Source organism: Lithobates pipiens, unplaced genomic scaffold (genome assembly GCF_037356315.1).
Source record: "Lithobates pipiens isolate NorthernLeopardFrog02 unplaced genomic scaffold, aLitPip1_a1.2 Scaffold_13, whole genome shotgun sequence".
Taxonomy (NCBI): Eukaryota; Metazoa; Chordata; class Amphibia; order Anura; family Ranidae; genus Lithobates; species Lithobates pipiens.
In genome coordinates, this window is record NW_027507718.1 from 322,271,617 (window position 1) to 322,286,660 (window position 15,044).

At 44.4% G+C, this 15,044-nt stretch overlaps 1 protein-coding gene across 1 annotated transcript in view; it reads right to left on the minus strand.

The window, feature by feature from the left end:
- The window catches only part of MGARP (mitochondria localized glutamic acid rich protein), a 103,978-nt gene that overhangs the window by 40,223 nt on the left and 48,711 nt on the right, over nucleotides 1–15,044 (minus strand). The window contains exon 8 of the mRNA XM_077476921.1: nucleotides 13,958–14,167. Within this exon, the coding sequence (XP_077333047.1) occupies nucleotides 13,958–14,167 (210 nt within the window). The remainder of the gene's footprint in view (nucleotides 1–13,957; nucleotides 14,168–15,044) is intronic.

Here is a 15,044-nt window from a genome sequence, read left to right on the forward strand (position 1 = left end):
TGTGCCATCTTGGCATTTTATGGCCTTCAAAACTGTAATAGGTAGTGAGAAGTGAACTCAAAAATTTACGCCCTTAGAAAGCCTGAAGGCGGTGCTTGGTTTTCGGGGCCCCGTACGCGGCTAGGCTCCCAAAAAGTCCCACATATGTGGTATCCCCATACTCAGGAGAAGCAGCAGAATTTATTTTGGGGTGTCATTTCACATACGCCCATAGCATGTGTGAGCAATATATCATTTAGTGACAACTTTGTGTAAAAAAAAAAAAAAATTTTTTTTTTGTCATTATTCAATCGCTTGAGGCAAAAAAATAAAATATTCAATGGGCTCAACATGCCTCTTATCAATTTTCTTAGGGGGTCTACTTTCCAAAATGGGGTCATTTGGGGGGGTTTTGTACTGCCCTGCCATTTTAGCACCTCAAGAAATGAGATAGGCAGTCGTAAACTAAAAGCTGCGTAAATTCCAGAAAACGTACCTTAGTTTGTAGATGTGACAACTTTTGCGCAAACCAATAAATATACAATTATTGACTTTTTTTTACCAAAGACATGTGGCTGAATACATTTTGGCCTAAATGTATGACTAAAATTGAGTTTATTGGATTTTTCTAATAACAAAAAGTAGAAAATATCATTTTTTTTCAAAATTTGCGGTCTTTTTACGTTTATATCGCAAAAAATAAAAATTGCAGAGGCAATCAAATACCATCAAAAGAAAGCTCTATTTGTGGGAAGAAAAGGACGCAAATTTTGTTTGGGTACAACATTGCATGACCGCGCAATTACCAGTTAAAGCAGCGCAGTGCCAAAGTGTAAAAAGACCTCTGGTCATTTACCAGCAAAATGGTCCGGTCTGAAAGTGGTTAAGATAACGTTTATTCTATTTGAACCAATGTTAGCTTTTTAAAGTAGTTTTGCTGAAAATAAAAAGAATAGACATGTTATTCTGTAGCTTATCTAGTTTAAAATTAAGCTTAACCCCTTGCCGACCATCCGCTGCAGTTGGAACACAAACTAGGGAACACAATAACCCCTTGATCGCCCCCTGGTGTTAACCCCTTCACTGCTAGTGACATTTTTACAGAAATCAATGCATTTTTATAGCATTGATCGCTGTATTAATGCCAATGGTCCCAAAAATGTGCCAAAATTGTCCAATGTGTCTGCCATAATGTCGCAGTCACGATAAAAATCACAGATTGCAACCATTACTAGTAAAAAAAAAAATTTATAATAAAAATGCCATAAAACTATCCCCTATTTTGTAGACGCTATAACTTTTTCGCAAACCAATCAATATACGCTTATTGCAGTTTTTTTTACCAAAATATGTAGAAGAATACATATCGGTCTAAATTGAGGAAAAAAAATCGATCAAATACCACCAAAAGAAAGCTCTATTTGTGGGGGAAAAAAAAGGACGTCAATTTTGTTTCGGTGCAACGTCGCAATTGTCAGTTAAAGCGATGCAGTGCTGAATCGCAAAAAGTGCTCTGGTCGGGAAGGAGGTAGAATTTTCCAGGGTTGAAGCGGTTAAAGTATGGCTAAGCAATTTGCAAATAAAAAAAACTTTTTTATTTTTTTTATTTTGTGCACAAAAAAAAAAAAAAAACTAACAAACAATATGAATAAGAACAGAAAAAAAAAGGATAAGTTCACCCTTGGGGACATGTTATATGTTCAACCTGTTTTGAGGGTGGAACATGTAACGTGTTCCCAATGCTGCAACTTCCACCAGATCCCCCTTGTGACAGCAGTACAGGGAGAAGTTCAACATACTGTCAGTTTTTAAAATCATCGCGGCTATGCGGGGGTTTCGCTCGTACGGCTGCATCATTCATAAGCAGAGCTCTGTGTATGAATGAAAGTCTCAACATACTTTGCGGACGTCTGTTTGTAGTTCTCAATGAAGGACCACGGCACTGTGGAGCTGTTCATTGATTCTTCCTGTCAGTGTATCTGCTTGCCTGTACAGGATATACGGGCAGATACACTAACAGGTCTGCAGGAGACCTCAATGGCACCAGTGATCTACTGATCACTGGTGCAATGCTTTACAGGCTCCAAAAAAAGAAATAAAATAAATGAACATTTTTTAACCTGCAAAAAGAATTTGCATGCATTTTATTTATTTTTTAAAGTGAACTTATCCTTTAAAGTGCATGACTTTAAACTTCAACTTTTTTTTTTTTCAACTTTTTTTATTTTATTTTTTTCAACTTTAAACTTTTAGACTTTAAAGTCTAGACTTTTCTTTCTTCCTAATGTCTGCCTTCCTCTGTATATTTACTGTTCTTCTTTTTCCCCTATATGGATGTTTTCTCATCTGCTCCAATCCCTCCTTATTTAGAAGGTCCATCCTTTTATTGTCCCCCATGGGTAACAACAGCCTGTTACCCAATTTATTGTGGGTGTTAATGTCAGCTCTCCAGGATACCTCTAGTGGACTAAGGAATGAGGTTAATTGCTAGATACCTTCAATGTGTCAGAAACTCTCCCCTACAGATGTTTGCTCCTTAGCCTTGTCCGCAGCAAACTCCTCTCTGGGGTCAAGGTCCTTCTCACTCTGACTGTGCCACTTTGGTGAAATCCTAACTTTAAAAAAACTCTATAATCATCCAGATACATCCTGGTTGATAGCTAAAGGGATCACATATGCTTCTCAGGTGTATGTGGAAGGTACCTTCATCTCCTTTGATGTTCTCAATGAGGAGATCCAGCCTCCTTCAGAAAAAAATAAAAGTCAGCAGCTACAAATACTATTAATTACTTAATTAAATTACTATTAATATTAGGACACTAAGGCTCCATGCACACTGTCTTAAAAAATGTTGCTTCTACAGGAGTCCCGAGAGAGAACAGACAATTTTTTAAGCCCAATGTGCATGGAGCCTTACCTGTCCAGGAATCCTGTGGTGTTTTCACCCCAGCCGATTTTTCCATTGGCTCTCAGGTGCTGCTGCTGCCATTGCTTGTAAGGGATACTGTCAGCAAAGCCAAAGCGTTGTTTTGTGAATGGCCCAGCTTTGGGGGAAGGAGGAAGGGAGTCGCTGCGAGATCACCCGGAAGTGGGAGCGGGTACCTGTCAAACCACTTCCCCCCCCCCCCCCCGGAAGGTGTCAAAAGTAGCATCGGGGGGGGGGGGGGGGGGAGGAAGATAAGCGGAGGTTCCATTTCTTTAAGGAAAAGGCTGGTGTGTCGAAGAAATTCTTTTTAAATGACCTCTTACTGCGCCATGCCATGCAAGCCCAATTTGAGTTGCTGGGGGTAGACTTGTCTACTTCCCCTTTGGAACATCTCATGGCCGACCCTGATATTGCCAAATTGGTAACCACATTTTACAATGCATTGCAATTTGCAGGTTCACACCCCTTTGTTTTCACCCTATGGGAAATGGCACGCTTACCTTCCTGACCTTATGGATGAGGATTGGGAGGAGGTTACTAAGAGGTTTTTACAGGATGCTATCAGTACTCTTCAAATGTATTCATTAACTGTACTATTATCCTGCTAAGCTGAATTACAAGGGGTTTATGGAACAAACCTCGATGTGGGGAGGTCTCTGCTAATGTTTTGCATATGTTTTGGTCTTGTCCAAGATTGTTCTGAATTGTTTGATAGGCTAGCAACTCATCTTAGTCTACAAGCTCGAAAGACTCTGGAGGTTTGCCTACTCGGTGTACCTGATAACTATGTTCCAATTACTTGCAACCGTATTATGTTTAGTTAGATATTTTTCTATGCACTTTTGCTGCATTGGAAGGATCCAGCTCCACCCACATTGCCATATCTTTGCCACTTGATAAACCAAGCATTACCTTTGTATAAACTTATACAAAAAAGAATGTGCCTATTCTAAAAAAAAAAAAAAATACTAAAATTTGGCAACCTTAGCTAGAGATTTCAGCCTCTCAAATGGCAAATTTGGCATCACCATAATCCTCCCTTTAAATAAGTTAGATATGACTCTTGTACCTGGGTCTGGAGAGAGATGTGTGTGTTGTGGGTGGTTGTATGAGTTGATTGCTGTTTTTAGCTTGTCGGCTGAATCGGTTTGCCCATTTTTATGGTCCAGCTGATTCTGCTAAAAGCTATGATACTTTATGGATGGTTTACTCTGTATTATCCTGTTACTTGTTTTTGTTGGGCTATGCATAGCCAACTTCATCGCTCTGGTTTAGATGGAAATTGTATTGTATGTTAAAGCGGACCTCAACCCTGAAGTGGAAGTTCCGCTCATCTGATCCCTCCCCCCCTCCGGTGCCACAATTGGCACCTTTCAGGGGGGAGGGGGGTGCAGATACCTGGATAATCCAGGTATCTGCACCCACTTCCGGGACAAGCTAGCCGCAGATGCCCCGCCCCCCCCCCCACGTTGTGTTCTGGGAAACACAGTTCCCAGGACACAGCGGGGACCAGTGGAGACACGCAGCGCGTCTCGCGCCTGCGCAGTAGGGAACCGGGCAGTGAAGCCGCAATGCTTCACTTCCCAATTCCCTGACAAAGGATGGCGGCGGGGCAGCGGAGAGACGAGCGATTGCTTGTCATCTGCCGCCGACATCGCTGGACCATTTATTAAAAGTAAATATTTGTAGCTGCTGGCTTTTAAAAAAATGTTTAAAGGTGCAAATCCTCTTTAAGGAAAAAACTTAAAATAAACACCTTTTAAAAAAAAAACTTTGCTCACTCCTTCCCTTTCTCTACGTATGTGAAAAGCATTTTTTATTGAAAAACATTTTAGCTGGATATGACCTTTAAGATTATTATGTGCAGGCCCTGTTTTAAGATCACTGAGAGCTAGCCAAGCCATGGTGTCTACATCCAGTCCCACCATTGTATAATCAGAACTCACACATGAACAATAGAGCTTTCTTCATGTGTGAATAGGTAGGGATTCTTGTTTGTGATTTAGACCAGTTCAGTGCTCCTCTGGAAAGGTGGCTAAAGTTTTTTGCAGAAACATGGTAACCCCACCATTATAGAGTGGTTTGGTCAGAGAAGTCCACACACGATAGGATTTTTCGACAACAAAACAGTGGATTTTTCTCCAAAGGATGTTGCCTCAAACTTGTCTTGCACACACATAGTCACACAAATGTTGATGGAAATTCAGAACGTCAAGAATTAAGGGATGTACAAGACATACAACGAGTCGGGAAAAATGAAGTTCAATAACCAGTCCGGCTCTTCTGCTTGATTCTGAGCATGCGTGGACTTTTGTGCATCAGAACTGTGTACACATGCTCGGAATTTGAGAGCCTGCTCTCAAACACCTGTTGGCGGAAATTCTGCCAATAAATGTTCTATGGAGCATACACACGGTCTGACTTTCTGACAACAAGCTCACATCCAACAGAAAATCCTATGTACGACCCATTAGTCTTTGAGGCAACAGCCAAAATACCACTTTTAGGTAGCGTGACCCTTTAATTTATAATGCAACATGACAAAATAATTTGGTGAGCCATTGAAGCAAACGAGACAAAAAAAAAAACTGTGAAGAAGAATACCTAGTATATCTGTCAAAGTAAACTAGTTCAAAATGTGCAACAGTGCAAAGAAAATTGTGCGATCACACTGATTAGCAATCAGCACACACCAACGACCACAGATAATAAGTCAGAACCTGTCAAGCTGCCAATGACAGAGCCTTTCCTAATGCATGATGACATATTCAAGCTGACACAGTGAAGTCAAATGAAGCTAATGTAATTTAACACATAGTACAGTAATCCCTGAGAAACGTTCACAAGCACCCTTGTGTAAGGCATACAAGTCAAAATATATTTACAGACTATAGCTTCAACTCAGACATCAGGCCGTTCTCACATACTGACACTTCTTGGCTGAATATTAGTGCATTACATAAAAAATTTACATTATGCAACAAGTAAACGTATATGCGTATGCTAAACCTGCCAAACCCACCATTGGCTGAGAGCACTGATCGAGCGTTAGTCTGCTGCTGGTTTTCCAGCATGGTTGTCTGACCGAAGCCGGGCAAATGGCTGGCTTCTGTTGGACAGACCGACATACACACGGGCCGAATGTAGGACATTTTTTTTTTTAACCGGCCAATGTCTCCCAACATTCGACTGTGTGTACAGGGCTTAAGAGGCACATGATTCTGTTAATCAGAGACAATTAGGATGTCCACAATCAGGCCATAACATCAACCTGGTAAAACTTACAAAACGTGAGAATAGAAGACAGAGTGACAACCTTGCAAATCTGTAAAACAGTTGCCCAATGCCTAAAAGCCCAAGAGGAACTCACTGTAGCAACGGAACGCCTTGAGAGGAAAAAAGTGGAATTTTATCCTTAAGCCCATAAACTTGGACAATCATCTGTCCTACCTACTTCAAAATAGTCCAACAAGAATCTAGTTCCCCTTTATTGTGACTATTAAACATGAAAAAAATCTTTTTTTTTTAATATAAGCAGTGGCCAAGAGGTAAACTCAATAAAAAATACATCCAGATAGAGAAGGGAAATTTGCTTTTGATTAACTGGAGATGGAAGAACAATGTCCTAGTTGTGGTAAAGAGACAAAACAATCTTATCCTTGTGTAAAACCAAAAAGGATTCTTTGCAGGATAAGGCTGCCAGCTCAGATATATCTTGCAGAGGTGAAGGCAACAAGGAATACAAATTTGTGGGTGAGAGCAGAAAAGGGAATATTCCTACTAGGTTTATACTAGGTTCAAAGAGAGGTCTCTGAGTTGTCAGAACCAAACTGAGATCCCACACAGGGTCACAAAGAGTTGTATAGTAGTGGTTACATGAGAGACACCCTGTGCAAATGTTTTATGAAAGAATGGGAGGCTAGCAGTCTTTGAAATATGATTGCAAGATCCGAAAATTTGGTGATTGATTATATTCGGGGCAAAATATTGATCCAGGCCCGATGGCAAAAAAGGTTAGGGTTTGTCCTATGGAGTATTTCCTGGGGGTGAAACTTTCTATGTTTATACCAGTCAAAAGTGGACCAGACTCTGAGATGGGAGATGAGCTGTAAGAGCCCATGTGGTGTCTGCCAGTAGACTGATCAAGTCTGAGTACAGCCGAGTACACACGTAGCCGTCTGTCCGACGTACTTAGTCTGGCGGACGTCCGCCAGACTGTCCGTCGGATTTTCTGAACGGGCTACTTGCCCACACACGGCACTTTTTCAGCGGACTAATACGGCGGACTAATACGGCGTACTAAGTCCGCCGTACTTTCGAAATGAACGAACTCGCCCACACACGCGGAGGAAAGTCCGCTCATTTCGAGCGCGTCTCCAGGTAGGCGGGGCCCGCGAAGGAGACGTCGCTGGCCCCGCCGCCTGGTATGGACTTAAAGGGGAACCCCCAACGCCGAAAAAAATCGGCGTGGGGGTCCCCCCCAAGTCCACAACAGACCCTTGTCCGAGCACGCTGGCCGGCCAGGAAAGGGGGGCGAGCGGGCGCGCCCCCCCCTCCTGAGCCGTACCAGGCCGCGTGCCCTCAACATGGGGGGTGCCTTGGTGCCATGTTGATGAGGACAAGGGCCTCTTCCCGACAACCCTGGTCGTTGGTTGTCGGGGTCTGCGAGCGGGGGGCTTATCGGAATCCGGGAGCCCCCTTTAATAAGGGGGCCCCTGGATACCGGCCCCCCACCCTATGTGAATGAGTATGGGGTACAATGTACCCCTACCCATTCACCTGTAAAATAAAAGTACAAAAAAAAACACAATACACAAGATAAAATACTTTATTGCACAGCTCCGGGGGTCTTCCGTCTTCGGGGGTCTTCTCGCCGGACTCCTCCGCTATCTTCTTGTAGCTCTTTTGCTAGCGGAGGAGTCCGGCTTTCTTCCTCACCGCTGGCCTCTTCTCCCGACTTCGGGGGTCTTGTCCCCCTCTTCGGTTCTTCTGCCGGGCCACCGCGCCTTCTTATAGCTCTTTTACAGGTGGTGGCCCGGTCTTCTGTCGCCGCCGCCTTCCGTTCTTCTTCTTCTTCTTCTCCTGGAGATGTTGACTCGACGCTCTCTCTGGCCACAATGCCAGGGACGCGCTGCGCGGCCACTTATATAGGGACAAGGGGCGGTGTCACATGGCTTTATGTCGCATGGGTTGGTCACATGGGTTGATGTCACATGGGGACTGTGACATCGTAAAGGGGCGGGGTCACCATGTGACACCAACCCATGTGACATAAAGCCATGTGACACCGCCCCTTGTCCCTATATAAGTGGCCGCGGAGCGCGTCCCTGGCATTGTGGCCGGAGAGAGCGTCGAGTCAACATCTCCAGGAGAAGAAGGAGAAGAAGAAGAACGGAAGGCGGCGGCGACAGAAGACCGGGCCACCGCCTGTAAAAGAGCTATAAGAAGGCGCGGTGGCCCGGCAGAAGAACCGAAGAGCTACAAGAAGATAGCGGAGGAGTCCGGCGAGAAGACCCCCGAAGACGGAAGACCCCCGGAGCTGTGCAATAAAGTATTTTATCTGTGTGTTGTGTTTTTTTTTTGTACTTTTATTTTACAGGTGAATGGGTAGGGGTACATTGTACCCCATACTCATTCACATAGGATGGGGGGCCGGTATCCGGGGGTCCCCTTATTAAAGGGGGCTCCCGGATTCCGATAAGCCCCCCGCCCGCAGACCCCGACAACCAACGGCCAGGGTTGTCGGGAAGAGGCCCTTGTCCTCATCAACATGGGGACAAGGTGCTTTGGGGTGGGGGGGCCACGCGGCCCCCCCCTCCCCAAGGCACCCCCCATGTTGAGGGCACGCGGCCTGGTACGGCTCAGGAGGGGGGGGCGCGCTCGCTCGCCCCCTTTTCCTGGCCGGCCAGCGTGCTCGGACAAGGGTCTGTTGTGGACTTGGGGGGGACCCCCACGCCGATTTTTTTCGGCGTGTTGGGGTTCCCCTTTAAGTCCATACCAGGAGGCGGGGTCAGCGACGTCTCCTTCGCGGGCCCTGCCTACCTGGAGACCCGCTCGAAATGAGCGGACTTTTCTCTGGGCGGGAAAAGTCCGTTCATTTCAAAAATACGGCAGACTGGCATACACACGGCCGGATTGTCCGCCGAAATGCGAGTACGGCGGGCAGATTGGTGTGCAACACGGCATTCTAAGTCCGCCGTACTTTCGGGTCAAAAAAGTGTGCCGGAGGCTACACACGGGGGGATTGTTTGGCGGACTTGAGTTTGCCGGACTTTTCCACCGGATTGTTTGATCGTGTGTACGCGGCATACTACATCTACCTGGGCCAGTTCTGAGTTATAAGGATCACTGGAATGCTCTCCATTTCAATCCAGTAGAGTAGATGAGACAGGTGTTTCAGAGGAGGAAAGGCACAGATCAGGCACGGAGTCACCAGAGCATCCACTACATCCATCAAAGGAACTCCGCATCTGAAAACAAACCTGCTCAGTTTTGTGTTGAAACTGGAAACCACGAGGTCCACATGTAGCATCCTCCCCTTATGACACCTATTACCTTTCCCCCAGATCCACGTGCTGCTGGCTATGGTAGTCTGCCTGTCAACTGTCCATGTCTGGAATGGGAACAACAGGCAATGAGGGAACATGGAGTTCTGAACCAGGTTAGAATCCTTTATACCACTCTTGCCACAGCAAGACTTCTGGTTCCTCCTAGATAATTGATGTAAGCCACTGCTGTGGTGTTGTCTAAATGGATCATGATTGCAAAACCCAACGTTCGAGGTGTGCAGCATTGCAGGGACAACCAAAATGCTCGGAGTTGATTGAGAGAGGATATTGACTCCTACTCTTACTGCTATATAGACAGAATGTTGTGTTGTAGGAGTCAGGAGTGGAACTAAGCAAATTTAACTGCCTTTAAGGAGGCTACATTTAAGCCCAGAATGCTCATGTAAAATCGCAAAGCTGGACAGCTCCTAGAAAGTAGAGTCTAAGTTTGGCAATGGAGAGTCAATTTTTTTTCTTAGGGAAGAAAACCTCTGGCTTGGGCTGTGTCTAGAACAAGACACTGATATCTGAAGGTTCAAAAACCAACCAAACCTTTTTAGGTTATGAAGAGTCTGCATCACATCAATGGCCAGAGTGTAAGCTGACTATTCTCTTAACAGGAGGTTGTCCAGGTATCCCACGATGGGAACACACAGAGAGTGTAGCAAGGCCAAAACCTTGGTGAACAATTGAGGTGTGGATGATAGGCCCAATAGCAGGTGTACAGACTAGTAGTATGTTGTGCCCACAGCAAAACATAGTTATAACGTTGATGTGCTAGAAAGAGGGTGAAATATAAATATGCATCTTTGATGTCTACAAGGATAGTTAGTCTCCCTGATGGAGGGAAGCTATGACAGACTGGGTGAACTCAATGCAGAACTTTTTTTATACTCTGTTGCATACATGACAGATATACAGAATTATCTGTCGAGTACTGACAGATATTGAGACTTGAGTTTTTACATTATAGCAATATAATAATCAAAATGGCACATATGCAAATAAACCATTCTCCATCTTGTATGTCTTCCCAATCATGGGTAATTACTAACATTGAAACTATCACAAAAAAAGCTAATTTTTTCATTGACCAATCGGTCAACATATTAACAATGTAGGAGCAGCCAAATGCATCCACCTAATAGCTATCCTCTTACGTGTAATAAACAGCGTTTCTTTTCTTAACAAAAGTTCTAGTCTCATCCAGAATGCTGAAGAGACAGATTTCTTTGGTACAGGTTCCAGGCATAGATAATAAATGGTAATAAATAGCAACCACATGTTTCCAGTATCTGGGTATCATCAGGCAGGACTAAATCAAATGAATAAAGTTGGCCTGGGTGTTTGCACATCTCATACAGTTTTGCAGCGGGCATACCTCCCATTGTATGTAGGTGAACTGGACATTAGAACTTCACCCCCAGTGGTGACTCAGCTTGTTTACAGCGCTCCCTTTGCAGCAGCACTGGCAGAGTTCAGTGCAGAAAATGGCTGAGAGAACGCACTACACATGTGCAGTATTTGAATGAGCCAAAGTGACCACTGGGGGCACAATTCTAATGTCGGACCATTCTGGATCAGTTACTAAAGAGATTTTTTGGTCACGCTGCCCATAACCTTAATGTATCGAGAGGGAAAAAGAGCAACTTTATAAACAGAGGAGTCATATGTAATGCAACAGGGATGCTGAAATGCATGAAGGATTTTTTGGAAAATGGCCATTAGGCCCTCTTTACATGAGACAGACTCTGTTCTGATCAGCAGGGAATCTGCTCACATATCCCCTGCTGATTGGAGCAGAGCAGACAGAGGACAGGTCTGTGTTTGCTCAGTTTCTGCAGAGTGGACATGGACAGAGTCTGCTATATGGGTGGCCAGGTGTAAACGGACTCTGCTGTCCATTTACACCCGGCTACCTCCAATCTGCCTACATGGAGTAGGATGGATGGAGGTAGGCAGGTGTAAACAGACGCAAGTTATAGTAAATAAAGCAAAAAAAGATATAGCAAATAAAAAAGTAATATAACATATAACATTTGTACACACATCATGTCTCCTTTTTTTTTTATGCAGCCGCTTAATTTTTTTTTTTTTCAAATAACAATTTTTTTTTTTTCGTGGTCGTTTAACAAAAGTAATAGAACAGGCATACAGCAATAGCAGTATGGTTCCCAAAATACAGGGGGCCCATTGTAGTTAGACAGTGCAGAATAACACAGTATTGGGAGATGCAGCGAGATCAGGCAATCTGACCAAGGGTGCACAGCAGGACGAAAGACACCAAGAGTCAGTTATCAGCCGCTTAATTTTTTTTGTAAAATTCTATGCACTATGGAAACCTGGAGGAGATCTATACGCACCTGGTGTACAGAATGCCCCCAGAAAATGTAATATCTTGCTTGAATGATTGGCTCACAGATCTTCCCAGAAGTCTGCACTAAGATACAAGTCAATTTTTTAGGCACCCCATAGCTCCATTCAGACAGGGAGCCCTGACCTGGCCCCAACTTCTTCTCTCTCCTGATTGGCTAGCTGACTTTGTCTGAGCCAATCAGGGAGGCAGAATCTCGGACGGCTGAAAAATTTCTAGACAGAGAGGGACCTCATCTAAGAATTAGGGTATTAGGGGGGTTGAGGGGGGCTGCTGCACACAGAAGGCTTTTTATCTTAATGCATAGAATGCATTAAGATAAAAAACCTTCTGCCTTTACAACCACTTTAAAGTGGTTGTAAACTCTTACAAACCACTTTGACCTACAGGTAAGCCTGGAATAAGGCTTACCTGTAGGTCCAAGAAATATCTCCTAAACCTACACGGTTTAGGAGATATTTGCCGAAAGACAGGCACCGCTGTCTACGGCGCATGCGCCGTAGACAGCGGCGTGCAGGCGCACTGAGCGCGCTGCAGTGAACGGCGATTTGCCGCGAGTGGCGGTTCCTGTGCGCATGCGTGGGAGTGACGTCATCGCGGCTCCGACAAATGACAGTGCCGGAGCAGCGAGACCCACCAAGAAGATGGAGGCTCCAGACTACAGGGGACAGCGGTGACTTTGCTGGCTCCTGTGTCAGTTAAGTGACACATAATGGACTACTATGCGATGCATAGTAGTCCATTATGCTTTACCTTTGCAGGGAATCAAAGAAGAAGTAAACCCATCAGGGTTTACTTCCTCTTTAAGTTTTAACTATGGTCCCTTTAACTGCTTCCCAACCAGTGCACGCCAATATACATGGGCAGAATGGCACTGGTGGGCCAAAGGGCGTACAGGTACGTCCCCTTTAAGAAGCGTTTTCCGTGACCGTGGGTCCCGCAGACTCGGTGTCCGCCGGGGGTCCGCGATCGTGTCACGGAGAGGTAGGACGGGGAGATGCTTTTGCAAACAAAGCCTAATGACAGTACAGAGATCACAGCTCTCTGTCATCGAGAGCAATGATCGCTGTCATGTGTGTTGTAGCCCCACCCCCCCACAGTTAGAATCCCTCCCTAGGACACACTTAACCCCTTCACTGCCAGTGTCATTTACACAGTAATCAATGCATTTTTATAGCACTGATCGCTGTATAAATGACAATGGTCCCAAAATAGTGTCAAAAATGTCCGATGTGTCCACCATAATGTTGCAGTCCCGATAAAAATCGCAGATCACTGCCATTACTAATAAAAAAAAAAAAAATTTATAATAAAAATGCCATAAAACTATCCCCTATTTTGTAGACGCTATAACTTTTGCACAAACCAATCAATATACACTTATTGCAATTTTTTGTAGAGGAATACATATCGGCCTAACCTGAGGAAAAAAATATATTTTATATATATTTTTGGGGGATATTTATTATAGCAAAAAGTAAAAAATAATGCGTTTTTTTCAAAATTGTCGCTCATTTTTTGTTTATAGTGCAAAAAATAAAAACTGCAGAGGTGATCAAATACCACCAAAAGAAAGCTCTATTTGTGGGAAAAAAAGGGCATCAATTTTGTTTGGGTACAACGTCGCTTGACTGCGCAGAATCGCAAAAAGTGCTCTGGTCAGGAAGGGGGTAAATCCTTCCGGGGCAGAAGTGGTTAAAGTATATGTAAAGTCAAAACTTTTTTAGCTTTTAATAGAATGTGGAAGCGTTAGAACCCTTTTCAAGTTTTTATTGCTCTTTATGCCCCAGCTGGGGAGATTCATTCTATCTATTGGCCCTGGTAACCATTGTCAAAGATTGTGAAAAAAAAAACATTTTTTGAGTTGTCAGCAGAACAGGAAGTGAAGAAAAACCAATTCTGCTGACAAAGAGTGGATATCCCCTCATTTTGTAGAGATCTTCTCTTCCTTCCTATATCCCTGAAAGTAAAGAGAAATCTCCCTGACAGTACGTAGACAGCAAAAAAAAATAAATGACGGGATCATAAAATGTACAGTAAACCCTAAAAGTGAACTTCTCTAATTTGCTCCCTTTTGGTCTGTTAAATACACAATTGAAAGCATTTTGTTATACTGTAACTGATCATAACCTTGCTCTGTAGAGACCACTGTGCTCACTGCTGGTTCCTCCTCTGAAGGTGACAAGGTGGCCTCTTCCTCAGCAACAGGTTGCTCTTTCTCCAGAGATGTAGTTGGGACAGCTTCCTGTTCGGTGACCTCTTCTGCTACGGCTTCTTCTATGGCTGCTTCCACAGCCTCCACAGTTATTTCAGAGACTTCCCCGGTTTCCACCGTCACACCTTTTAAAGAATTTGAGTAAATTTGATATAGCTCCACTGCAAAATACATATATATCCAAGGAGCGTACACATACACACACCTATGCAAAATGAAAAGCTTGAGCATATCTATAGCTTCTGACTATTTGATGCCTCCTGTTTTCAGTAGAAACAATTCGGCAAAATGCAGGACTTTGGTCAGGTCATAGGTGCCGGAACTCCCTAAAAACATCCACCGCAACCCCACCCCACAGAGGAGAGTAGTAATGTGGCACATTCTGCATACTGTGTCAAATAAAGAGTGTGGCCAGACTGCAACAGTATGAAAGTCTTAAGTGGGCATTGATGAATAAAACAAGGCGCGTGTAACACAAAAAGTGGCAGAATTCAGGAGTACGTAACACACAAGGTGGCTGGGTTCAGGAGTATGTAACACAAAAGGTGGCTGGGCTCAGGAATTGCGTAACACAAAAGGTGTCTGGACTCAGGAACGCATAAAACAAAAGGTGGCTGGGCTCCAGAGTGTGAAACACAGGGTGGCTGGTTTCAGGAGATGTGAAACACACAGGGTGGCTGGGTTCAGGAGTGTGAAACACACAGGGTGGCTGGGTTCAGGAGTGTGAAACACACATGGTGGCTGGGTTCAGGAGTGTGAAACACACAGGGTGGCTGGGTTCAGGAGTGTGAAACACACAGGGTGGCTGGGTTCAGGAGTGTGAAAAACAAAGGGTAGCAGGGTTCAGGAGTGCGTAACACACAGGGTGGCTGGGTTCAGGAGTGCGTAACACACAGGGTGGCTGGGTTCAGGAGTGTGTAACACACAGGGTGGCTGGGTTCAGAAGTGTGAAACACACAGGATGTCTTGGTTCAGAAGTGTGAAACACACAGGATGTCTGGG